General features: G+C 41.3%; 1 protein-coding gene across 1 annotated transcript; it reads right to left on the bottom strand.

Moving 5' to 3' along the window:
- Positions 1–22,222: 22,222 nt before the first annotated feature.
- Positions 22,223–26,123, bottom strand: LOC118574994 (C-X-C motif chemokine 13-like). The gene is made up of 4 exons (XM_036175736.1): positions 26,063–26,123; positions 24,224–24,356; positions 22,552–22,632; positions 22,223–22,277 (listed from the first exon to the last, which is right to left on the bottom strand). The coding sequence occupies exons 1-4, from the start codon at positions 26,121–26,123 to the stop codon at positions 22,223–22,225; spliced, it is 330 nt and encodes a 109-aa protein (XP_036031629.1).
- Positions 26,124–27,040: the final 917 nt, after the last annotated feature.

The following is a 27,040-nucleotide window of genomic DNA, read 5'->3' as shown; positions in this document are numbered from 1 at the left end:
AAATCCAGACACATGCCTGCCTGCAAAGTGAAAGATTAAAGACATGTGCTTTCATTGCCTGACTTCTTTGTTTGCTTATAATGGCTTGTGTTTTCCTCTGATCTCCAGACAAGCTTTATTTATTAAAGCACAAATAAAATATCACTACATGTCCCCCCTTTTTTGTCTAATAAAAAATAAAAAATTATAACTAATATAAGAAAAACTATATACAATAATTACAATAACTATATACAATATATACATGCATAAGCTCAACAATGTCTAGTCCATTTGCATTTAATAAATTCAGAGAAAATATTCCATTATTTATCCTAACTTGGTGAGTCCAAAATGTAACTAATTCATGTTCTATTCTATCTTTTATTACCAACAGACAACTATCTTATGATATCTTTCAAACTTCCATACTTAATGTCTCTTAGTGAGTTTCTTCTCTGAATGGTTTAACAAGGAAAACTATAACTATTTAATCTATTACTCCCTCAGAGACCCAAGAAGGAAATAATACCTAGTAAAATAGGAAGTACAAACAAGCAACTTCCAAAAAGTGTGATTTATGACAGAAACAGCCAGATTCTTGGACAGTCACCAGAGCTTTCCCTCTAACATTGGGGCATTATCTTGGGCCTACTGGCTTAGCATATCTGACAGGATGTACACAAGTCCCACAGCTCAAGTCCACACTGGGTGCGAGTATTCCAAGTACCAGATAAACTTCAATTCTACCAGTGTCATGTCATAATTAAGGATTTTAAATTCTAGAAATTGCGGGTGTTTTTGGAGGTTAGACTTCCCATTCTTCTAAGCTTGTAGGTGGCTTCATCTTGGCATCCCATTCTTCTCTGCTTCCTATTCTTCTCAGCTTGTGGGTAGCTTCATCTCTTTTATTAAATGCCAGTCTACCATTGAGAGGCCAGAATCCGTCAGCCTATTTACTCCTCCAAGAATAACTGTTCCAGCTACTGTCCCACTGAATACCAGGAGCCATTGGCCCACTACTTTTTCAGCTGCCTTTGAACGAAGGGGCACTATACCTTTTCTGGATTGCAAAGCCATTTCAGGAAAGGGGCCATATTGCCCTGGCCTCAGAGGACACCTGTTGCCAAAGCTATAGCCACACTTGTCATGACAAGGATCAGTAGTCTGATGATTTGTACCCTGCTAGTGATTTTTGAATAGTATACTATCAGCAGTTGATGTGAGGGTAATTTCTTGCCTAGTGGCTAACTTTTGCCACAATGAAAGTTAACTCCATATGCAGTGTCTTCAATGCCCATATTTTTTCTGTAGTAGATTGGTGCTACCAGGAGCATACATGTCTCATAGTCATAAAAAAATCTGTTACTAAAGCACCTTAAATGCCATATTATGTAGATCTCTGAAAGATTTGCAGATGACATGACTTTCTAAAAATTATCTCTGCTTGACCTTGAAAACATACCTAATATGACTACAACTTCAATTGTAATGTCTAACTACTAACTTTCATTTTTTATATCCTAATAAGCAAATTCAATTACATGCTTAAATGAACTGTATAGGTGCAATATCCTGAACAAGATTATAAATATACACACAGCATTTTCTAAGAAAATCAATCTCAAATTTGAATCAATATATATATATAACTTGTGTATAGTATTCAAAAATCCAATCCAATGTAAAATATTTAAAACTAGTAGTTGCGTGCTCCCATCTAGACCAGAGGTGAGTGCCTGGGGTTATAGTTAGAGAAGCAAGCGTCCCTGGTTCCCACCCCTGGGAACCAACCTTTCTGGGAGGACCTGCCAAACTTGGCCCCAATTTCTGGCCAATCAGCAGGACCTGTGGGAAGGCTCCCCTTTTCCAAGACTGCAGGAAGACCCTGTAGTCTCCACACCCTGCACCCACACCCATTTGCCTGAGACCCCAGCCACTTCCTGAGACTCAGAGAGTAGCCCCCAGCTCCCATCTGCCCCAGAACTCCCATCTGGAACAGAGCTTACATCCTGTCCTGGAACTCCCATCTGGACAAGAGGAGCTCCCATCTGGACAAGATAAGGGGACTCCAGGGACTTCCTGAGACTCAGAGTCTAGCCCCCCAGCTCCTACCTTGCCAGCACTCTCACCTGGATCAGCGCTCCATCCAACCCAGGGCTTCCATCTGGACATGAGAGAGGCTCCCTAAATCTGTCAGGTCTGTATGTACCAAGTACACTGATAAGACCAAGAACGTACCCACAAGGAGATGGGCAGAAGTCAAGGCAGAAGTACACACAACAAAATAAAGAACAATACAGCATCACCAGAACTTAGCCCTTCTCCAACAGCTAGACCTGAATATCACAGAATAGAAGAAGAAGAAAACCACCTTATAAGTAACATCATGAAGAGGCTAGAGCCTTATATAGAAGAAATCAAAAATAAAGTTGAGGAACACACAAACAAAAAATAGAAAGAACACTATAAAAAACTAGAGGAAAGGATAATTAAAGCAGAAGAAAACAATAAGTCCTTGAAAGAAAATCATGAAAAAGCAAGGGAAATAGTCCAAGAACTGAAGAGGGAAATAGAAAAAATTAAGAAGACACTAGCAGAAGGAATGCTGGAAATAGAAAATCTGAGTAAATGAACAGGAACTTCAGATGCAAGTATAACCAACAGAATACCAGACATGGAAGAGAGGATCTCTAGTGTTGAAGGTACAGTAGAAGAAATAGATTCATCAGTCAAAGAAAACACTAAAACCAACAAAGTCATGACCCAAAATGTCCAAGAAATTTGGGACACCATGAAAAGACCAAATCTATGAATAATAGGGATAGAGGAAGGGGAATACCAACTCAAAGGCACAGAAAATATATTTAACAAGATCATAGAAGAAAACTTTCCCAACTTAAAGAAGGAAATGCCTATGAAGATACAAGAAGCTTATAGAACACCAAACAGACTAGACCCCCCAAAAAAGTCCCCTCGCCACATAATAATTAAACAACTAAACATACAGAATAAAGAAAGAATATTAAGGGCAGCAAAAGAAAAAGGCCAAGTGACTTCTAAAGGCAAACCCATCAGAATAACACCTGATTTCTCAATGGAGACTTTGAAAGCCAGAAGGACCTGGACAGATATAATGCAGACACTAAGAGACCATGGATGGCAGCCTAGACTAATATACCCAGCAAAATTTTCAATCATCATAGATGGAGTGAACAAGACCTTCCAGGACAAAACCAGATTTAAACAATACTTATCCACAAACCCAACCCTACAGAAAATTCCAACCTAAGGAAAGCAGATAAACCCATGAAAACACAGGCAATAGATAACACCACAGCAGTAAACCCCAAAGAAGAGAAGTACACACACACTACCACCAAATAATAAAAATAATAATGAGAACAAACAATCACTGGTCATTAATATCCCTTAATATCAATGGACTTAATTCACCTATAAAAAGACACAGACTAACAAAATGGATGCAAAAACAGGATCCATCTTTCTGCTGCATACAAGAAACATACCTCACATTCAAAGACAGACACCTCCTAAGAATAAAAGGCTTGGGAAAGCCTTTCCAATCAAACGGTCTTCAGAAGCAAGCTGGTGTAGCCATCCTAATATCCAGCAAAATAGACTTCAAACTAAAATCAATCAAAAGAGGTGATGAAGGACATTACATACTCATCACAGGAAAGATCCACCAAGATGAAGTTTCAATTCTGAACATTTATGCCCCAAACACAAGGGAAACCACATATGTAAAAGAAACATTACTAAAGCTTAAATCACATATAAATCCCCACACATTAATAGTGGGAGACTTCAACACCCCACTTTCACCTCTGGACAGATCTACCAAAGAGAAACTTAACAGAGAAATAAAGGTCTTAACTGATGTTATGACTCAAATGAACTTAATTGATATCTACAGAACATTCCACCCGAACAAAAAAGAATATACCTTATTCTCAGCACTCCATGGAACCTTCTCTAAAATCGATCACATACTTGGCCACAAAGCAAATCTCAACAGATACAAAACAATTGGAATAACCTCCTGTGTTCTATTGGACCACCATGGCTTAAAGTTAGATTTCAACAACAACAACAAAAGAAAACTACAGAAATCCTACAATCTCATGGAAACTGAATAATGCTCAACTGAATCACCAATGGGTTAAGGAAGAAAGAAAGAAAGAAATTAAAGACTTCCTAGAGATCAATGAAAATGAATACACCACATACCCAAACTTATGGGACACTATGAAAGTAGTGCTAAGAGGGAAATTCATAGCACTAAATGCCCACATAAAGAAGCTGGAGAAATCTCTTGCTAATTACTTGACTGCACACCTGAATGCCGTTGAACAGGAAGAAGCAAAGTCTCCCAGGAGGAACAGACACCAGGAAATTATCAGATTGATAACTGAAATCAATAAAATAGAAATAAAGAGAACAATACAAAGGATAAATGAAACAAAGAGTTGGTTCTTTGAGAAGATGAACAAGATAGACAAGCCCTTATCCAAACTAACCAAAAGACAGTGAGAGAGCATATAAATTAAGAAAATCAGAAATGAAAAGGGAGACATAACAAGAGACAATGAGGAAATCCAGAGACTCATCAGGTCATACTTCAAAAACCTCTAATCCACAAAACTGGAAAATCTAAAAGAAATGGATAATTTTCTGGATAGGTACAACATACCTTAAGTTAAATCAAGACCAGATAAACCATTTAAATAGTCCAATAACCCCTAAGGAAATAGAATCAGTCATTAAAAGTCTTCCAACCAAAAAAAGCCCACGACCAGATGGTTTCAGTGCAGAATTCTACCAGATCTTCAAAGAAGACTTAATACCAATACTCTTTAAATGGTTCTAAACAATAGAAGCAGAAGGAATATTACCAAACTCCTTCTATGAGGCTACAATTACTCTGATTCCTAAACCAAACAAAGATGCAACAAAGAAAGAGAACTACAAACTGATCTCCCTCATGAACATTGATGCAAAAATACTCAATAAAATACTGGCAAACAGACTCCAAGAACACATCAAAACAATTATCCACCACGATCAAGTAGACTTCATCCCAGGCATGCAAGGGTGGTTCAACATACGAAAGTCTGTCAATGTAACACACCATATAAACAAACTCAAGGGAAAAAAAAAGCTTGATCATCTCACTAGATGCAGAAAAGGCATTTGACAAAATCCAACACCCTTTCATGTTAAAGGTCTTGGAGCGATCAGTAATACAGGGAACATACCTAAACATAATAAAAGCAATCTACAGCAAGGCAACAGCCAACATCAAATTAAATGGAGAGAAACTCAAAGCAATACCACTAAAATCAGGAACAAGGCAAGGCTGTCCCTTCTCCCCATACTTATTCAATATAGTACTTTAAGTTCTAGCCATAGCAAAAAGACAACATAAGGAGATTAAGGGGATACAAATTGGAAAGGAAGAAGTCAAGCTTTCCCTATTTGCAGATGACATGCTAGTATATATAAGCGGCCCCAAAAATTCAACCAAGGAACTGATACAGCTAATAAAAACCTTCAGCAACATAGCAGGATTGAAGATCAATGCAAAAAAATCAGTTGCCCTCCTATATACAATAGACAATCAGACTGAGAAGGAAATCAGAGATACATCACCCTGTACAATAGCCACAAATGATATAAAATACCTTTGGGTTACTCTAACTAAGCATGTGAAGGACCTATATGACAAGAACTTTAAGTCCCTGAAAAAAGAAATTGAATAAGATGTCAGAAAATGGGAAGATACCCCATGCTCATGGAGAGGCAGGATTAACATAGTAAAAATGACGACCTTACAAAAAGCAATCTACAGATTCAACACCATCCTCATCAAATTACCAACACAATTCTTCACAGATCTGGAAAGAATAATACTCAACTTCATATGGAAAAACAACAAACCCAGAATAGCAAAAAAATCCTGTACAATAAAACAACCTCTGGAGGCATCATGATCTCCAACCTCAAGCTCTACTATAAAGCTACAGTAATAAAAACAGCTTGGTACTGGCATGAAAACCAACATGTGGACCAATGGAATCAAATTGACGACCCTGATATTAACCCACACACCTATGAATATATAATTTTTGACAAAGAAGCCAAAAATGTACAAAGGAAAAAAGAAAATACCATCAACAAATGGTGCTGGCATAACTGGATTTCAATGTATAGAAGGCTGCAAATAGACCCTATCTGTTACCATGTGCAAAACATAAGTCCAAGTGGATCAAAGATGTCAACATAAATCCAGTTACTCTGAACCTGATAGAAGAGAAAGTAGGAAGTACTCTAGAATGCATTGGCACCAGAGATAACTTTCTAATTATAACACCAGTAGCACAGACACTGAGAGAAACAATCAATCAATGGGACCTGTTGAAATTGAGAAGCTTTTGTATAGCAAAGGACATGGTTACCAAGACAAAGTGACAGCCTACAGAATGGGAAAAGGTCTTCACCAAGCCCACATATGACAGAGGGCTGATATCCAGAATATATAAAGAACTCAAGAAATTAGACACAGGGATCACCCAATGATAGAGAAATGGATGAGATCTACATGAACAACCTGGGTGACTGTGGGAGTAATGAAGGGCAAGGTTCAAGGGAAAGAGAGTTTAGGGGAGCAGGAGATCCCAGCTGGATCAAGAACAGAAAGGGAGAACGAGGAATAACAGACCATGATAAATGAAGACCACACGAGAATAGGAATAGGCAGAGTGCTCGAGGGGTCCCCAGAAACCCACAATGATACACCCTCTTTAGACTGCTAGCAATGGTGGAGAGAAAACCTGATCTGACCTAGTCTGGTGATCATATGGCCAAACACCCTAACGGTTGTGCTGGTACTCTCATCCAATAACTGATGGAAGCAAAAGCAGAGATCCTCAGCCAGGCCCTAATTTGAACTCCAGGTGTCCAACTGTCAAGGAAGAGGAGGGACTGTAAGAGCATGAATTGTTGAGACCAAGATTGGAAAAAGGACAGGGACAAATAGCCAAACAAATGGAAGCACATGAATTATGAACCAAAGGCTGTGGAGCCCCCAGCTGAATCAGGCCCTCTGGATAAGTGAGACAATTGAATAGCTTGAACTGCTTGGGAGGCATCCAGGCTGTGGGACTGGGACCTGTCCTTAGTGCATGAGCTGGCTGTTTGGAACCTTGTGCTTACACAGGGACAGTTTGCTCAGCCTGAAAGGAGGGAACTGGACCTGCCTGTACTGAATCCACTAGGTTTAAATGAATCCCCAAGGGAGTCTTGGCCCTGGAGGAGATGGGAATGGAGGGGAGGGGGTGGGGGCAAGGTGGTGTGGGTGTGGGAGGGGGCAGGACAGGGGAACCCATGGCTAATGTGTAAAATTAAAACACAAATACATAATAAAAACACTGTATACATAATAAATACATAATTTTTTTTAAAAAAAAGGATTCTTGGTATTCTCTGTCCCCTCTGGCTTTACGCTCTTCCTGCCTCCTCTTCCACAGGGTCCCCTGAGCCATGACAGGAGAGAGTTGATGGAGACAACCCATTTAAGACTAGTGTTCCAAGGTCTCTCACTCTCTAAACAGCCTCTCATTATTCTCTCTCTGTCTCCATCTGTGGTTGTATGTGTGTCTGTGTATGCACACGAGAATTGTGCCATGATGTCCAGGAGAGTGCAGAGGATTTCCTAGCCACTATTCCTGCTGGGCATTGAACTTCTGTATTCTATAATAGCAAGGCACACTGGAAATTTCTGACCTTCCCTCCATGCCCTTTAATCCGTCCTTTCTAAAACTCTACAGATTCTTGAGAACCAACTGTGACATCCCCCTCCCTGAAACATTTTTAAAATTGTTTTTAGAAATGAATTAGTGCATCCCATGCTGGCCTCAAACTTTCTATATAGCCAAAGATGACCTTGAATTTCTGAGCCTTTCACTCAAACCCTCATATTCTGGAAAGGCAGGCTTGTCCCAACATGCCTAGATCACAAAACCTATGGTTTTGTAAATGCCAAGCAAGGACTTTACTTCCTGAGTTACAGGTACAGAAATGCTTTCAATTTTTTGTTTTGTTTTTTCAAGACAGGGTTTCTCTGTGAAGTTTTGGTACTTGTCCTGGATCTCACTCTGTAGACTAGGCTGTCCTCCAACTCACAGAGATCTGCCTGACTCTGCCTTTGAGTGCTGGGATTAAAGGCATGGCCCACCACTGCGTGGTGTTTTCCAAAATATTAATGGGTGCAAGCCATCCTCCTGCCTCACCCTTTTGAGTAGCTGCTACTTCAGTAGAAAGACAGAGTGGCCATTTCAGGCCTAGAGCTCCAGAACATATTCCTGACTGACAAGGTTTTTTTCCCAGGGTCCACTGAAAAAAATATTTTAAATTATTTTTATATTTATTTTCAGTAACGGATTAAACTACAAACCTACTCAAAGTCAGACTTCCTTTGTCACATGAATCAAGTTTAGTGACATATGATGATTCATAACAGTAATCCAAAGAAGAAGGATGCTGAGGCAGGAGGATGGCTAGGAGTTAGGGTTCCAATACAACCTTAGCTTTAGAGCAAGACCCAGGCCCTATAACAAATTCAAAACTAAGTAATAAATAAGCAAATAAAAGAACAAATGAACAAATTAGTGTTTGTAGTAAATTAACAAGAGGAATGGTTGTATTGATCCAAGGTATTTCAGGGCAGTGTGTGCATTTTCACAAGGAGTTCTGATTCAATCAATGAAACGATTGAATGTTGTCTATAGAATTAAAACTTGAGACTGAACCATCCAATCAAATTGCAGGGTTGGATTGGAAGTTGGAACTGCAAAAGGGAGGGTGAACAGAAAGTTTTATAAAGGCTTCAGCAGAGCCATGGAAGATACTCAGAGACCTGGAGCCTGTAGGAAGTGCCTGGCTCAGCTGGAATGAAGAGACTGTGGTCAGTGCTCAGAACTGGTGAGTAATTGTCCTCCCTTGGGTCATACAGTTTGATATAGGGACCTTTAGACCAAAGATGAAACAGGAAACTTTCATTTCTGTCTCTTCAGATGAACACATTGATGACAATAAGTATGTCTAAATGACAATTTTACCTCCATCTCAAATGTCTTTGTATAATAGTTTATTGATTTCATTATGGTTGTTGATTGTTTTGAGACAAGGGTTTTCTATGTTGTTCATGCTGTTCTAGAATTGGCCCTGTAATTCTGGCAAGGCTGGAAATCCAGATCCTCCTGACTCAGCGTGCTGAGGTTACCAACTAACATGTTCCCTCATACTGTGGGATGTTCATGTTACTTTTTTATTTGTTGTTGTGGAGCAAGGGCTTGTGTGGACCTGTAGACTACATGATTTTGACTCTTTGGCAGTTCCTCTCCCAAAGCCTCCTTCCTTGGGAGGTGTTTATTCATCACTCACCTCAGTGTAACAATTCTGTTTATGAAAACCAGTAAACAGGCACAGGAGGGATATTATTAATGATGGGGCAAAGGACATGTTCCTCTTTACTGCCAACAGACCCATGATGGGTCCACTTGTTAAATATACCGCATCAATGATATCTTGTGCAATGTCATGTAACAAATAAGACCCTATAGGCCTGTCTTCTGGCCTTGAGTATATCCACAAGCTCAGAACAAAGTTGAGGGAATCTCCTCTTAGTTGGTGCCTCATTCCTGAAGGCATGTCTGGTCATTCAACTCATCCTCCTGTTATGGAACAATCTTTTTGAGCACTGTTTAGATGTGTCTTTGCCAAGGCTCCTTCTGATTGGTTTAATAAAAGGGAGCAGACTGACCAGTAGCTAGGCAGGAGGTATAGGTGGGACAGTAAGACACAAAGGACACAAAGGAAGAGAAAGGGTTGAGTTTCAGGAGTCTCAAGAGCAGACACAGAGAGAAACAAGATGAACATTCTGTGTTGAAAGTAGGTGCCAACCCATGGCAGAATGTAGATAAGAAATACAGGTTAATTTAAAATGTAAGAGTTAGCTAGTAATAAGCCTGAACTATGGGACATGCATTTATAATTAATAACAAGACTTAGTCTGGTTATTGGAGAGTGGCTTCGTGGACACAGACAAACTCTGCCTAAATCTTCCAACACTCTTTGTCACTTCCAGATCTCCACTGCATTCTTAGACTACCTCTAAAATGAGTATGCTTACCCACATCCTTCAATCATGGTTCATGTCTAGAGAGTCCCAAACCAAGGCTACTTCCAAGGGACCACACAGTTTTTAGACAGAAAGTAAAATTGCAATATTTACTAAGTATGACTACTGGAATTTTGAGGTTATCCAATTATTCAGGGGGAATCAAGGTACTTTCTTGGGGTTCTTAGTATCATTAATAAAAGAATTTAATAATAGGTCAAAGAGAAGCTCAAGAACATTTTTATTAGAGTTTAAAAGGAAAACCCCACAACAGACAAAATGTAAATCTTGGCATATACCTAGAGGAGGAGGAAGGAAGAAAGAAGGAAAACATGACCATGCCACATAAATTGGCATGAAGGTCAGACATGTGGTAGACAAGCAGCTAATGGTGGGAAGGGAGGGTCTAAAGAAAGAATAAGGAAGTGTTCAGGGAAAGTCTGAAATGTTAAGGAAAACATGGTTAGAAAAGGGATTGAAAGAGGACAATGAAAAATATTCAGAAAAGCAAGCAGACTCACAAGCTTTACAGCTGTGGCCTAGTGAACTACTGCCCCAGGGTTGGAGGATTCTGGGAAGGAAAAGTTGAGTATCTCATTAAAGGAATAACCATTGGCCCAGCTCTTTAGCATGGCTTGCCTTCCCAGGGGCGGTTCTTTGGTCAAGCTAGAATGTTAGGTCTCTATTTGGGCCAGAGATTCTATTCTGTTGACCAGGAAATTTTTATTCTAATATTGCAGTGCTAGCTAACATTTAGGGTGTGCTTCGATGATTTGTGCTCTCACTTTGCTCACATCTAAAAGAACCTTTGACTAGGTGATTCACCCCAAGCTTACCTTCCAGCCTTAGGAGTCTACACACTCATTTTCTAGCTCAGTCCTGTGTTGGTCATGGGGCTTTGTGTCAGTTGGCGGAAGGCTGAGATAAGAAGCAGGGTTAGCTTTGGGACCATTTGATTAGAGTATAGACAGCAACCATGCTGTCATTTTTGCCTTTATCAAAATGTAGCACTGCAGCTCTCCCTCAGGCCCTCGAGGTTTGGATGAATGCTTCCAGCCAACTACTCAGATTGTACAGCATGTTCCAAGCTTGCAGGACACATATGCATTTTTGTTATTAATTTACGATGACTAAAGTATTGCCTCCTTGCCCCCGCCCCCAAAAGAAGCCCTCAGATTTTGGCCAAAGTTTTCCCCAAAATTTCATAAATTCTCCACATTGCAGTGGAGGGGTGATTTTAAGATTTAAGGGCAGCCCAGAGGCTGCATTTTGGTTTGGATGACAGTCCAGAGCACACAGACAATGGAGAAGGCAGAAAGAAAGTTGGAAAATTTCCTCAATTATAATCCTCCTTGGAATTTCATCGTTCCTTAGGCCTCAGAGGAATATTCAAGGTCCCTGTCAGTCAGTAGGCTTTGGAACTGGCCAGAGTTTCCAGAAGTCACATGTCTACATAGAAAGTTGAACCTCTGCCCTGCCTGTCACAAGGCCCCACAGCAACTGGAGATGGACAAGCCAGCCTCAGTGAGCTGACAGGGGACTGCCGACTCGGTTAGCAGGTCCCACACTCTTCACAGTGTCTAAAAAGTAATTAGAGGATCAGAGGGAAACATCCATTTCATTAATCCACCAGCAGTAGCTGGATGATAACAGGGAACATATAAATTAGGAAGGATGCTTGGCTTTTAACAGGCAAAAAACACAAGAGAAAAACTCAAACCACAAAACCACAAACAAAACAAATTCAAGGACATGAATCCAGGTTGCATTACCTGTGGCCGAGTTAATCCTGTTCACCCTGGTTTACACAACAATCATCCAGAAAGGGTGGCTGGATATTTTGTAAATGGAAGTTTGGGAGTTGATTCCAGCTGCGGACTCCAAAGGGTAATATTGTTAAGCAAAATAAAAGATGTTTTTTCTTAACATGTGGTTGCTTACCTGGGACATCAGTTGTTCCTGACAGACAGGACACCCACGCCCTGGAAGAGCCCTCACTGAAATCAGTGCACAGCTCAATGTCAGTCTTACTTCTTAGGAGGTGGAGGCAGCAAGGGAAGGACATACAGATGAAGCAAGTGTGTGTGTGTGTGTGTGTGTGTGTGTGTGTGTGTGTGTGTGTGTGTTTTGTGATGATTCACTCTAGAAGCCAGGAATGGCACCTGCCATTTAGTACAGAGTGCCTTAGAAATGCTAATTTTACTATTGAATAATATAATAGGTCTTCACTTACTTGAACTTTTGACAATTACTCCCCATCTAATTTCAGAAGAAGCACAAAGGAAAACCGTTTTTTAGGTTGGTACCTGGCAGTGGACAATGGACTGGTATTAATCTCCTTAAAGGGAGGAGCTGAAGGTGGCCCATGGACATATTTCCTTCATTTGTCTTGTCTCTTCTGGGAGCCTGAACCAGGCTCCCATCTCCCTGATCTTCATGAGGAGGACTGATGAGCCGGATGTTCTAACAATTATGGTACTTACAACTGGATGCCAGCAGAGGACTATAGACTGAATTTAGGGTTGCCTGTGGCATTTCTGGAAGACCAGAAGAACAGCATGAGGAGCTGAAGAGTAGCCCCAGCTCTCTATAATGTCTGTGTCCCAGCCCTGATGTCACATTACAAGATGTTGATATTCTTTTCATCTGCAAGTGTAATAATTATGAGACTCCGACTGCAGCCAGCCTGGCACAAATGAAGACATTCTAAAGAGACACTTGTGTCCCCCAAACTATCAAACTGTTTAAACAATGGTCGCCCAAAGAAATGGTGTTTTTTCCAGCAATTTCATGCCAGAAGAAGGGAAGAACACCAGACAGAGGGGGTTCTTGTCTCCTGGAAAGAGACTTGAGGTGGTTCTAAAAACACCTCAGAGCACCTCACAGGAGGAGATGGGAGCACACCAGATAACGATGGGTCAATGGTGGGCAGGGTTGTTCCTTGACTTGGACTGCTTGGATGTACATGTCCTTGGCTCTCTATTTAAGCTTTGATCTCACTTCAGGACCCTGAAGGTGGTCTTGAGGGGTTCTATGTGGCCACACAGAATAAATTGCTCCTTTCTGGTCTCCACTATAAATCTGGCTCCTTCAATAAGCTTCTTGAGGACAAGTGGTTGGAGGTATCTTGGGGCACAGGTTGTGACCCCTAGGTCTAATAACAATGTGATTTAATTATCCTGGAATTAGTCATAGAGATAGCAAGACCAAATCTTTTAAAAATGATTTGACATTTATTTATTTTGTGTATGTGTGTGGATATGTTTGTGTCTTGGTGTGTAATATGGAGGATGGCAGAGTTGGTTGTCTCTTTCTACCGTGTGGGTCAGGGATTGAATTTAGGTTGTCAGACTTGGCCAATAGTTGTCTTTATTTGCTGAGCCATCTCTCCTGCCCACAGGACAAAATCTTGATTCAGTCTTCTGCCGTCCATCTTTTCTTCATCTGGCTGCAAGCCTAACTGGAGGGATTACGTTTGGTCCTGGGAATCACTTGCATGTGGTGCTTTGCAGTGAGAAGTGTGGAAGACATAAAAAGAGAGAAAACACGGGGGCAAAAGCTTCTCAGCGTCCACGCATAGGAACCATCTGGGAAATGAAAACTGCAGGAATTTAATTTCAGGGTTAGCTATCAAACTCAAACACTAGTGAGAATTCTGGCTTGGCAGGCGAGAGCCTGATCTTCTGAATTTGGCTATTCACAGGAAGGATTCACAGGATTTACTTGTCTGCAGCTCTGGGGAGAAACTCCTAGGGATTTGACTTAAAAGGAGGGCAAGAGGGGGAATGTGAGCTGAACTTTCTTCAATTTGAACACATTTCCCCAAGAGGCCACCAGAGGGCGGTAAAGAACGTCTTTGTAGTCACAGCCTTGTGATGTTTACCTAAAATCTCTCTACAGGTGGGAAGCAGATGACATCTGGATTGAGGGAAAGCAGGATTGTTGCCTTTAAGGAATATCCTAAATGGGGAGATGGATAGGAGTTAGATGGTCACACCAGTGATGGCTATGGAGGTCATAGATAACGTGTGTGGCAGCATATCCGAAGGAAGCTGATCCAGGCTGACTGGTGTGGAAGGCCTCTCTGAGGAAGCAATCCTTGAGAAACCCCAGCCTGCAGAGATACTGTGTTGCATTTAAAAGGGGTACCAGAGGATAGAGGAAGGCAGCTTTTAAGCTGTCTAGTCTAGGTAAAACTTGATCTAAGACTAGGGTGTGGTAAAGCTGCAAAATAAGGAGTGGGAAGAGGAATGTGTAAGGAAATTGTCTTCAGATTTTTGTGACAGATGAGAGATGGAGCTAGTGGTGAGAGAAATCTCTCAATGATTCCAGTTTTCAACTTTGCACAATTAAACAAGTTATGGACATCCTCAGTGTGGGGCATACTAGAATTAGGCCTGACTGGAATTCAGTCATTGATTTTGGTCCTTGACATTGAGTTCTGGGTAGCTTCATAAAATCCAGAGCAGGGATAGTATGGTCACTGGGATGCAGTGGGATGCGGTGACCATGGGATGGAAGACAGAATGGGACCAAACGCTTCCATGGCAGTGAAGTCTGTAGCCTCAGTTGTTTCTTGGGAAGAAGGTCTACAGTGTCCGAAAGGGGGTCAAGAAAAGTTAGATACTGAGAGGCTGGAGACAAGGGTGAACAGGAAAGCAAGTCCACGAAGGCCAGAGAGGAAGAAGGAACCTGACGTGTGGTGGTCTGAGTGCCAAGGGAGAGAGTTTAGCTGTGCACTAATGGTTTCCCAGACACAACTGGGTTCCCTAAAAGAAGCATGAACTACCAACTCTCCTTGACAGCTCTTTACCCTTTTCTGCACCCACACTCCCTTCCAGTGGCCCTGCAGTTATATTTGAACCAAACTGGGTCAGAGGTTTACTTTTTCTTTTGCATGACTGGCTAAGCATCATGACCATAGGTAGTAACACATTGTGTATACCAGATTTGCTAAAAGGGTCGACTTTAAAGGTTCTCAGCTCAAAGAATGCTGAATATGATAGGTGGTGTATGTGTTCATTAGCTTGATTTAATCAGCCCATAATGTATACATGTATCATGTGATTGCAATTATAAACTATATCTATGTACAATTATTTTTCTGTCACCATGAAAAAAAAATGTGAGAGAAAGTGACAAGTTAGACCACAGGAGACCCAGCATGTCTCTTCATCCTTCGTCTGGGCATCTGCTGTCACTGTGACAAGAATACATGCTGAATACCATTTGATTTCCTCTAAACAAGAGGCACATTGGAGAGTTCTGAACCAAACAAATGGCCTGGCTTAATGCCAAACTCAGCCGAGCCAGCTGAACCACAGTTGACCTAAAGACAAGTGGACAAGAGAGAAATGTTTGTGTTGCAAACCATTAAACGCAACCAGCATTGTCTTAGAAGCAGCAGCAGCTTGATTTGCTTTATGGATGGTCTTTGACAACTTTCTGGCAGCCGTGATTGGGAAGAGGTGTGGCAGAAGCTGGCTTTGGATGGTGCTTCAGAGTAAGGAAGGCACTGGAAAAGGTAGTCAGAAAGTGAGCAGGTAGAAGCCTCTTTAAAGATTGTGATTTTTTTTGAGATGTAATAGACTGGCATGTGTTTGAATGGGGTGGGATAGAACTAACTGAGAGGGAGGGCTTGATTATTTAGAAAGAACAGTTGATGTCATGTGGTGTCTCTGATGGTGGGGGTGGGGTGATTTTAAACACAGGTGAAGCTGGACTGTGGTGGCCCACACCTTTAATTCCAGCACTCAGGAAGCAGAGGCAGGCAGATCTCTGTGAGTTCAAGGCCAGCCTGGTCTACAAAGTGAATTCCAGGGAAGGTGCAAAGCTACACAAAGAATCCCTGTCTCAAAAAACCATAAAACGCAGGTGAAGAGATTGGCCTTGGTGGGAAAGAGGGAAGTGTGCCAGTGCCAATCCAGCAAAAGAATTGGCAAGGAGGGGAGGAGTTTCAAGTAGATGTAGGGATTTGGTCACCCCCTTTCTGGAGTAAAGAGGGTAACAGGAAATATTGCCAATACAAACTAAGACAGAAACCACATCAAATGATGTGGATGATGAACACTGGCTGCAACAGAGGAGTATCTTTCAAATGTTTCATCTCAGAGTTTGGTTTTGGGGTCACTGCAAGGGGCAAATGTGAACACCTGTAAAATATTTCTGAGAGAATCTGGAGAAATGCCATGCGGAGAGAAATATCATGTTCGTAAACTGGACAACTCGGTAGTCACAGGTCAAGTCTCCACACACTGACCCACAAACTTGATGCCATTCTAATCAAAATCCTCTCTGGGGCAGAAACTGACAAGGTGATTCTAAATTTCCTGTGGAAGAGATTGTAGTTGAACTTGAATTAGACAACACAGTTTTTTCAGAATACAAACCTTAAAGGTTCATGATACATAATTTTAAAATTTACATTAAGCCTCACCACTCAAGGCCACTGTGGCATCAGGAAGAAGGAAAACACATAGATGCATGAAATATGAGAGAACCACAAATAGACTCAGACACACAGTCATTTTCCCTTCTGACAGCTTAACTAAATGAGAAAATGATTTAAGGCTTATTTCTCCTGTAAACAGGTAAATCTCAACTATGGACCCATGAATCTCAACAACTGTGTCCTTTAGGGAAACATAAATTGAGATTATGAAAGTTATTTAAATGTCTAAAGTCTGAAGTCTCCCCTTGCCAGGATGTTTTACCTGAGCTCATGAAGTTGAGCCACCACGGACAAAATGCCCTGCCTGAAACTGTGAGTCAAAGTGAGTCTTCCCTCAGTCTCCTAGTTCTCTCTGGTAGTCGGACACAGATGCCCAAAATTGACTATTGCAACATGTAAAGGCCTTTCTTGGGTTCCATGACTCATCCTAGCAAATGAGCAAACCTGGTGTTGGCAAAGTTATAAAAGAGCTGAAACACTTGCATCTGGGCAGCTGCAAACTGGTGCACTGCTCGTGGAAAATAGTCTATCAGATTTGTATAAAGTTAAGCATGCATACTCCACATGATGCAGAAATTCCACTTCTGAGTACTCAATGGAGAGCAAATGTCTCTTTTACCAGACAGAAGCAAGAATGTGTTTGTACACAGACTGCTGCATGTGTTTGCTCTGAAGTTTCTTTCATCACAGCCCAAACTGAAAACAATTCAGATATCTATCATCTGGTGGACAAATAAACCAGTTGTGGTATATGCATTCGATAGAACAATATTAACAATGGGAAAGAAACTTGGAATCCATTCATTAACGTGAAGTATCTCCAAACCACTATCAAAGAAAAAATAAGTCAGACAAAAGACCGAGGATAGTATGCTCCTTTTTATATGCGATTCTGGAAAACCAAACTACAGGAACAGGAAAGGGGTTGGGCTCTTCCACACAACTTCCTTGACTGAACCCTTAAGGACTGTAAGTTTTAGTGTATCTAGACTGCAGTTGGGTTAAGCTGACGTAGGAGAAGAGAAGCCCCCACCCCCCCGAGAGTTCTCATCTGTTAGGATGGATGAATGCTGTCTCTGAAGTGTTAGCAGCATCATAACTACCTAGAGTGGGGGGGAGCTTTCTGGGGTGTTGTTCATAGCAGTAGTTCTTGAATTCCAGCTCCTTTACCAAGAGAAAGAATACTGGAATAAGCATGAGACTCTCCATGGAGTTGTGAGCACTGTGATGGATCTTACAGTGCTGAAAGGAGGTGTGGGAACATGCAAGACAAGAGAAACGAACCCACAGAACAGTGTCGAGGGGAAGCCAGCTGTGCCCTTGAGACAGAGTGGGAGAACTATCTCCTCCTGGGACTCTGGGTAGGTGGATCTGAGCATCACTCAGTCTGTTTCAGGTTTCTTCTGTTCTGCTAGGAAGTCGGTGTGCAGCTAGGCCTGTGGCTCCTGGGTTCAGCCTCCCAGAGCAATCTTTTTCTTTTGGTAAGCATCGCTTTGTGTTTTCCTGTCAACTCTATTTACTTTGACTTTTAATTAATTGGCATATGTGTATGTAGATGTATGCATGCAGTCATGAGTACCTAAATCCCGTCTTAACAATCTACAGTTGTTCCCTTCAAACCTTCCTGAAGACTCTCTATTAATTGGTTCAACAACAAGTTCTCTGGCAGCTAATTATGACTTAGTCCTGGTTCTAAGTCAGTTGACTGCTCTAACGTTATGGTAACTTCCGAGGAAAGGGTGCTGCTATGCTAGGAAAAGATGGTTTAGGCCTCTCACGGGTCTCATTTCCTCCCTTTCTACAATTACGCACAGCCTTCAGGCCTCACAGCTCTGCAGCAGCCCAGACCTCCCATGGGACTGAACTATGAACAATAGATGTGTTGCCCACCTTTCTCTAACACAGAGAGGGTGCCCCCACCCTCCCCTTATCTGCAGCTTTTATTTTTCGCCTTTTAAATGGATGCTTAAAAACCATACATATTTTGAGGGAAGCACATGCTATGTTTTGATCATGTATACACTGTGTCAAATTCAAATCAGGATAAGTTCATTTTTTGCCTGCAGCATTTATCATCTCCTTGTGAAAATATTCAAAATGCTTTTGGCTTTAAAACAATATACAGTATATTACCTTGATCCATTGTTATGTCACCAGGGAGCGCAGCTCAGTGTTGCTGACTGCAGAGCCTCAGACACCCCATATTTGCAATCTAAGGAGCCTGTCAGAGCCTCAGACACCTCCACTAGAGTAGAGCTGGGATTCTTGACTTGCCACAGAAAAGAATTTCTTCATAAGTTAGACTAAAGCAAAGTCATCAAGTTTACTGTTGAGGAGAAAGTATGGACATGCATAAGGAGGTCGAGTGAGGGAGAGGGTCCATCTAAGGGCTTCAGGAGCAGCTATGTTAGTGATTTGGGGGATCTGAAATTACATTGTTTGAAGGAGATGATCTGTAACTGAGGCCAATGAAGAAGAAAAATGCATCAGTCTCCTGTCTTATTGAAAGATATATTTTTGTTGTTGTTTGTTAAATGAAATTATAGGTGATTTATGAGAGTATAGGGAAAACACATACAAGGAAGAAATGTGAATAGGATAAAACATTCATCAAAATAATATATACAAGTGGCTTTGCTTTATATAGTTCAAGCAAAGAGGTACAAGCATGTATTTTTATCCCAAATATGGTTCCTTAGTCATATTAATAAGCCTGTAGGGTTGTTAGGAAGTATAATTTCTACATACAGTTTCTGTGTAGGGCGACCTCTAGTCAACTATGCCAAAACTCAGCTCAGTCATCAAGAGACATAACTCAGGTCTCGTCAGGTGAGGGTCAGGGGCTCTTTCCCTTTCCCAGGTCCCCTTAAGTCCCTTCTAACCTCACCATATCCTCTGGCTTTGACTGGCTCTGAAGAGGAGAGCAGGTAAATGGGCTGAAATCAGAAAATAGATTTGATTGTATTCTGAGTCTAATGTCATGATGAAGAGCATCCACTTAGGAGTATGGTGAGCCTGGCTTCAGATTCTGGCTTGCCTTTGACTAGTTACACAGACAAAGGCAAGAAGTGTCTGTCTGCCTGTCTGTTTCTACTGATGATCTCTGCTTCCCAGAGTTGGTAGTGTTAGAGCAATGGTTCCTGGTGCCCACTTACTGTGCCTCATTTCTGCCAGCTGTGACAGGATGGTTAATAGTGGCTGCCTCATGAGAAATGGCAGCACTGATTATTGTAGGATCCTGGATTTTTGTTGAGCTATATGCTGTAATAAAACTAAAGCCTGATTCCCGAGCTCCAAACACTGAGGTGTAAAAAGCACTAGGTTTTAGTGCTTGATGACACTGTATATTCCCTTTGCATATTTGTAATAAAAATGTAAAATATAGATGACAGAGAATATAATATTTATAAGTATCTTTCATGCCTTCTGAAAATAATAAAAAGAAAAAGAGAAAGGCAGGCATTGAGGCTCACACCTTTGAGAATATCTAAGTGGCTGAAGCAGGGAGACAGCTCCAATCAAGGGCAGCCTGGCATACATAGTAAGTTTCAGGCTAGCCCAGGCTACAGACTGAGATCCTGTCTCAAAAAAGAAAACTAGGAAGAAAGAAAGAATGAGAGAGTGGGGGGGGAGGGAGAGAGACAGAGAGACAGAGAGAGAAAGAAAGAAAGAAAGAAAGAAAGAAAGAAAGAAAGAAAGAAAGAAAGAAAGAAAGAAAGAAAGAAGGAAGGAAGGAAGGAAGGAAAGAAGGAAAGAAAGAAAGAAAGAAAGAAAGAAAGAAAGAAAGAAAGAAAGAAAGAAAGAAAACCTAAAATAAAAAGGGGGTGGGGAAGTACTTGGGAAATAGTGTAATGAGTAAAGTACTTGCTGTACAAGCCTGCAGTCCTCAGTTTAGACCCTCAGAACCCCATAATCCCTCTCCTGGGGGAAGTAGAGACAGCCAGCCTAGCCTACTTGTGAGCTGACTCCTGCTTTATTTTTTAATAAATAGATAAAAATAAGTCATCTATCTTAATTTTATGCTATTTTAATAAATAGATAAAAAATAAATCTCTCCTAAAAATTAATTAAGTCAATAAAAACAAAGAGTATATGAATATTTAGGGGTTGGTCAAATGGAAAAGTTTGGAGGAGGAAAGTGACAGCTAAGGGAAGTGTGTGTGTGTGAGTGTGTGTGTGTGTGTGTGTGTGTGTGTAATGAAAATATTATAAATGTGTTTTGGTGATTATTGTACAACTCAATATTTTATCTAAAATATTAGATAGGTGACTCCCAAAGAATGATATTGGGGTTTGAACTCTTCCCCCACACACATGCATCTTCCCACACATGAGCACATGCACAAACCCATACAAAACCAAACCCCACCACCCCACCACAAAATAAACAAATGGATAAACGAATGAATGAATAAGATAAATTAAAGAGTGAGCTAGAGGTGATGGGAACAGACCACAAAGCAGCCGAGGAAGGCTAAGAGGCAGAGTCAGGCGGTGACCTCAGCATAGTGGTGGGAAAGAATGGCATTTAAGTCCTCTGCCTTTCAATTCAATGCAACACTTTGTCAAATGAAATATTGGAGACTCGGGGAATCCATATAAACAGGTAGTGAGAATGGGTTTGAATAATAGTTTGAAGTCTGGAGGAAATCAGATTTAACATGCCTGGGGAAAAGGGGCTTCTGAGCCAAACCTTTCCCAATGCATAACCACTCTCAGGGCAGACATAATTTGAGGTCATCTGTAGAGGGCTCTGATACACAGAAAAAATGAACATGATTGAAACCTTATGTCTCCTTAGGAACAGCTGAAGAACATCTCAATGTGAGAAAATTGTCTGTTAAAAATGAGCCAGTCATAAGCCAAATATTTTATTAAGTTTATTGAATGACATTAGATGAGCAGGAAACATTAAAAAATTTGATACAAGAGACTGGCAATTTTGTCTGTGAGAAAGATGTGAATAAAAGAAAATAATCAGGGCCACAATGGAAATGAATGCATTTGTATATTGCTGGAGAGCCTGGAATTTTAATCCTAGGATTTTCAACATTACTGGTTTTAATCTAAGACAATAAATTGTATACAAGAAACCCTTAAAACTAGAAGGACTCTATTTTCTTCATAGGCTTTTCACTACAGAGAGCTACTTTGCATCATGTGGGGCTGGAACTGCATCAGCTGCCCAGGATACTTCTGGAGACTATTCTGGAAAACTGCTTTTCCTAAGGGCATAGAACGATGGAAACACACACCCATAACTTTCTTATTAATACAAGGTACAGGATCCATTCTTCTACAACCTAGGACAGTTTCACATTAAACAACAGGTCTATTACTAAATACGTGCAAGTAGGTTGTAACTAAACACCTACCCTCAAAGAACCTTTGTTAAGGAACAAGAATGTAAGTCTAGTACACAAATGGGGCTCCAGGTTCCCCCCTCAGCTCCTGCAGGGTTATTTTGACATACAGTCATGTTTGCTTGTAAACGGAACTTCTTTTCTTGGAAATTCTTGAACTAAGAGCAAAGCTAAAATTCAAAGCAGAGATAAGGAGGGTGCAGGTGACCTTGGAGATAAGGGGCTTCAGGTAGTCCTTCTCTTGCTCACTGGAGCTGGAGGAGCTGAAAATATATTTTTGCTGCGAATTAAACAAAAATCAGTCACACTTAGAGGAATACACACAAGACACTAGAGCTTCCCTTTGGTGACATCAAATAACCACCATTGTGCACACTTGCTTCAGCTTACTCAACAGCTGGAATGGCAGTTTACTCAACAGCTGGAATGAGTCAGTCCTGCTCTAGCCAATACCCACCAACAGCAAAACAGGCATCTGTCCTACAAACTTTTCCTAATTGTAAAGTATTCCCCAACTTGGCTGGTATGGAAAGCTCTCAGGGTGCTTCACTCACCTCTGTACAGCTTTGAATACTTTTTGTAACCATCTGGCGAGAAGGTTCACACATAGAATCTTCTTAGTTTTCATCCAGATCCTGGGGAGAAATAAACAAAACTAAAATTGACACAGTGGTACATTTTAGCCCATCCTGTATTTTTTTAATAATGAGGGGAGTTGACTGTGAAAATAATTACTCCTAGAAGAATGAAATTTGAGCAAGAAGTTTTGAATCTGGAATAAGCAGTTTGTGGTGTGAGGCTTGTGGAGTCCAAGTTGACAGAAGCCCATATGTCATAAGAGACTGTATTGTCGATAATCTTTATATGAATTGGAGAGGAGCCAAAACACTGACTCCAAAGTTGGGTCACTTCTAAAGTTATACCCCAGGATCACTTAAATGTCTTGTCCACTGAGCTCAGGAGAATAAAACAGACTAGAAAATGTTATCTTGAAATGTTTTATCTGAAAAAAAAATATGAATATCTTTGAACATGGAAGAAGTTTCAAAGTTGATTGGTCTCAGTGACATTTCTCCAAGCCACCAGTTGGCAAGACATTTCCTGATCTAAGAGATTAATAAGTACAAAGCTAACTCTCACAGCTAATGGCCAACATTTATCAAACGTTGTCCTCACTGTATGCCATACACAAAGCTTAATGAGTCATATGGTCACCTCAATTCATCCCACAGAAGGCCTGTTCTAGAAGAACTATTATTTTCTCTCCTTCTGATGGGCATGAAGCTCAGAGGTTTCAAACAACTCATCCATGACTGTACCACAAGGGTACAATACAGCAGAATTCCTTGAATTACTCTAAAGGTTGTCTGGCTCCATACCCCACACTTTTAGCGACCACATTCCAGGAGTTATGACCTGAATAGCTAAAAAGTTCCAGACATGTCATTAAGGAATTTACTGTGGAGTTTAAAGGGAGTAACTGTGGCTTAGTTAGAACTCTCATTGGTGGAGACATTGGTAAAAGTATAATGCCATCACAGTGAAAGAATTTCATATAATTTTTGAGAACCTGTATCTCTACTTTGCAAGTCAAATCCATCTGGTCCCAGCTACAAAGCTCTGTTTCAAAATGAGACAAGTACATGTAGCTGCTTACAAACTCTCCAAAGCCTGAGGAAGTTCTTGAGGGCTGGGTCTGGTCTGGGATCTGAGAGGTCCTGGGTCTTCTCCATAGCACTGTCCACAGAGATGAATGAAGGGGAAGAAAACAAGGGGGGAGAAGGGAGGGCAAAGGATCACTGTGGGAAGAGCTGCTGCTAAAAGTGAGGTTCCAGCATGGAGAAAGAGGCTCTGTGCAAGCCTCCTTCAAGGGCTGTGTAGAAGGAAAGGAGTTCTTACTCCATCCCTGCCTAAGGGTGCTGCAGGCAGGTTAGGTAGCTGAAGCCTCAGTGAGTTCACATCCTTAACCCCAGTTTCGGGCATTGTAACCACAACAGACAGGCCTCGGTGGAGCAGCTTGAGAAATAAAACAAGTGAGCAAGGGTGATAGTTTTGGATTGCTGAAAAGCAAGTACTTAAATATTCCAATTTTTCATGATTAATTTCAGATATTTAGCAACATCATTCTGAGATTCTTGCTACCATAAGGTTGCTAGTTACAAATATATTTCATCTGATTTTCATTTGAAGAGAGAACTTATGTAATTTTTTTTTCTTGAAACTTACACGACTTCAGTCTTTGGGCAGCCATTCCCTGGAGGTATGATTTGAATCTGCTCTATGAGGTTTGGAGAGATAAAGGCCAAGCTTGTTCTGGGACATCTGCACTTGACATTTGTGTAATGGGCCTCCAGGATACCTGTAAACACAGAATCAGCCACTTCAACCCACTGGGCCTATGACTTAGAAATAGAACTGAATTATCAATTATATCATGCATTTGAAGAGGCAAACATTTTAAGCCAGCACTTCTAGCTGCATGTGCTTTTAGTTTGTATATTTCTGTTTGTTTTGCCTTGTGTGCTCTCAAATGTTTTCTACCAAAACCTTAATGGAAATAAACTTAGCTTTTCAAAATCGTAACGTTCCTTAACTATGCTAGTAGCATTGTGTTGGCACTCGGGTGATTTGAGAACTGATGCTTTAGGGATATACAACTATTTCACAACTAATGTGATGTGAAATCAACTGATCTCCACTCCCAACGCAAAAGCAGAGGACCAGATCCTGCGAGAGATTTGCGAATACTATAACCATCTCTCTCACACATAGAATCCTTTCTCTGAGCACACCCCTTTACCTTTCCGTCTCTCTACCTGAGGAAACACATGGAGGATGCTTCTTCATTTATGTTCAATATCTTGGTTCTCGATCTTAGTCATAAATTATTACCAAATGAAAACCAATAATAAAAATTCAAGACTGTATCCAACTATAATACATACTAGTTATAGATATTTTATTGGTAATTCATCTCAAGGTTTTTCATGAAGTCTAAGTTTTGTTTTGTTTTGTTTTTAAAGAAATCATTGCTGGGTAATCCAACCATTTGAGCGGCTGACAAAGGCTGATTTTTTTTATAAGTTCAAAGCCACTTACTGAGACCTTATATCCCAAAACAAAACAAGCCGGGCAGTGGTGGCTCACGCCTTTAATCCCGGCACTCGGGAGGCAGAGGCAGGCGGATCTCTGTGAGTTCGAGGCCAGCCTGGTCTACAAAGTGAGTTCCAGGAAAGGTGCAAGACTACACAGAGAAACCCTCTCTCAAAAAACAAACAAACAAACAAAATATATTTATCACATCTTTTGTATAAGTAAAAGTCTCAAGTTCCTATAGTGCTTAACAGTTTTGTGGGCTGAACAAGGGGACAATAATTAGACCACCACTGAGGCAGTATTACACACAGACACTGTACTGACATCAGCAGTAAAGCTTCATGGGAGAGGGGAGAGATGAGCTGTGAAGGGTGAAAACAGTATGTGAAGACTGAAAATGGGGGGGGAGGGATTTCCACATCCTAAGTGTAATTGTCTGTCCTGTAAACTGGGGAGTTTCTTTTTGCCCACACATCCATCCCTTCCTCTGTATACACATCTTGCCACTTCAGTTTAGGCATTTATCTACTCACACAGAAACAGCTGCCCCATTCAGGCTGAAGTCAGCTGCTTGCCTCCCCTTTCTTTAGAGTGTCAGGGCCTTACTCCATGCAACTGTACTGGGAATGTTGGACCGAGGTTGATCAAGAGGCAGAGCAAAGAGGAGCCATGCAAAGAAGTCTTCCTAGAGGGGGCCGAGCTGACAGCCTAGCAACACACACACCAAACCTCAGTCCCATGAACACTCACTGCCCAGTAGCTCCTCTTACTACAAATAAAAATCTTCACCCTTTGAAAGCTTACATTTTTAAAGAGTTAAATCCCTGGGAACCTCACACTTCAAAATCTAGAAGCAGCTGAGCATTTTCCCCATTTTAGTTAGACTTCCTTCCCAGCTTTAATGGAAGAAAAAATGGTGAGGACCACTTCTGTTCAAAGGCTAGTGAAATCATAACTGAAAGTTCTCACCGTGGCCTGGAGAGAGGCAGCTGGCCAGCAGGAGAAGCAAGGTGGCTACGCTGAGCCTCATTCTGCCTGGAGGTGGAGTTCAATCCTCAGCTCAGAGTCCAAGCGTGACTTCCCAGATCCAGGCTCTTACTTATGTACACAAGTGAGGGCCCTCCCAGACCCTCTGTCACCAGTGGGTCAGCGGCACCCTCAGTCAGTTTTCAAACCCACAAAGAGTGCTGAGTTTGCCTTTACAGAAAAAGAAATTCATCCTGCATAATGTATGACTTTGTGCTAGAGCACTGTTAGTATAACAAAGTCTTTCTTGAAAATGTAGATTTAAAATGTCAGGGATGCTGTGGAGATTTGAGGGTAAAAAAAAAAAAATGAGGAGAATGGTATCAGTTTGGAGACACCCTCCCCCCACCTCCCACTCCAAGAACTCTCTTTTTAGTGCTAGAGAGGAAACCCATGGTCTAGAATAGGCTAGATAAACAATCTACCTCAAGGCACACTCCAGGAGTGCTACTGGTGCTTGTGGCTTTGACTGCTTCCTGCAGTGGACGGTGCCTCAAATTTCTCCATACATTCACACATAAGCTCCCTGACACGAGGACCTCCATACATCGCTCCATTATGTCCCCAGCCCTTGCAAGAGGGCTCACCCTTGGTACGTGCTCAGTGAATATTTAGACATCTGAGAGACACTCCATCACATAAAGATCCTCAAGCTGGCTGTGCCATAGATTTTTCTACCAAACCTCGCCACCTCTTCATTTTCCTATCTGAGATGATGGTTACACAGCATGGAAATCTTCAAAGGGTAACTATGTGTCTGGTCCTCGGTGTGCCTGTGTCATGATGAGAGGAGGGTAGGGAACAGCTTTGAGATGAGCATCTTTGCGGCTGCACTTGAAAGTTAGTAAGCTGAGACTCATTAGAGCACCAGCTGCGGGACCCTGTACATAGACTGTTCAACTTACGAACCTGTGAGGCTTG

This window comes from Onychomys torridus, unplaced genomic scaffold, assembly GCF_903995425.1.
Source record: "Onychomys torridus unplaced genomic scaffold, mOncTor1.1, whole genome shotgun sequence".
NCBI lineage: Eukaryota > Metazoa > Chordata > Mammalia > Rodentia > Cricetidae > Onychomys > Onychomys torridus.
This window is presented reverse-complemented; position numbering and strand designations above follow the sequence as displayed.

Coding starts and splice junctions, on each gene's coding strand:
- LOC118574994 (XM_036175736.1), bottom strand. CDS start 26,123: ATGAGGCTCAGCGTAGCCACCTTGCTTCTCCTGCTGGCCAGCTGCCTC. Junction 24,357..26,062: donor CTGCCTCTCTCCAGGCCACG/GTGAGAACTTTC, acceptor CTGTGTTTACAG/GTATCCTGGAGGCCCATTAC. Junction 22,633..24,223: donor TGCCCAAAGACTGAAGTCGT/GTAAGTTTCAAG, acceptor ATTTCTCCCCAG/GATCTGGATGAAAACTAAGA.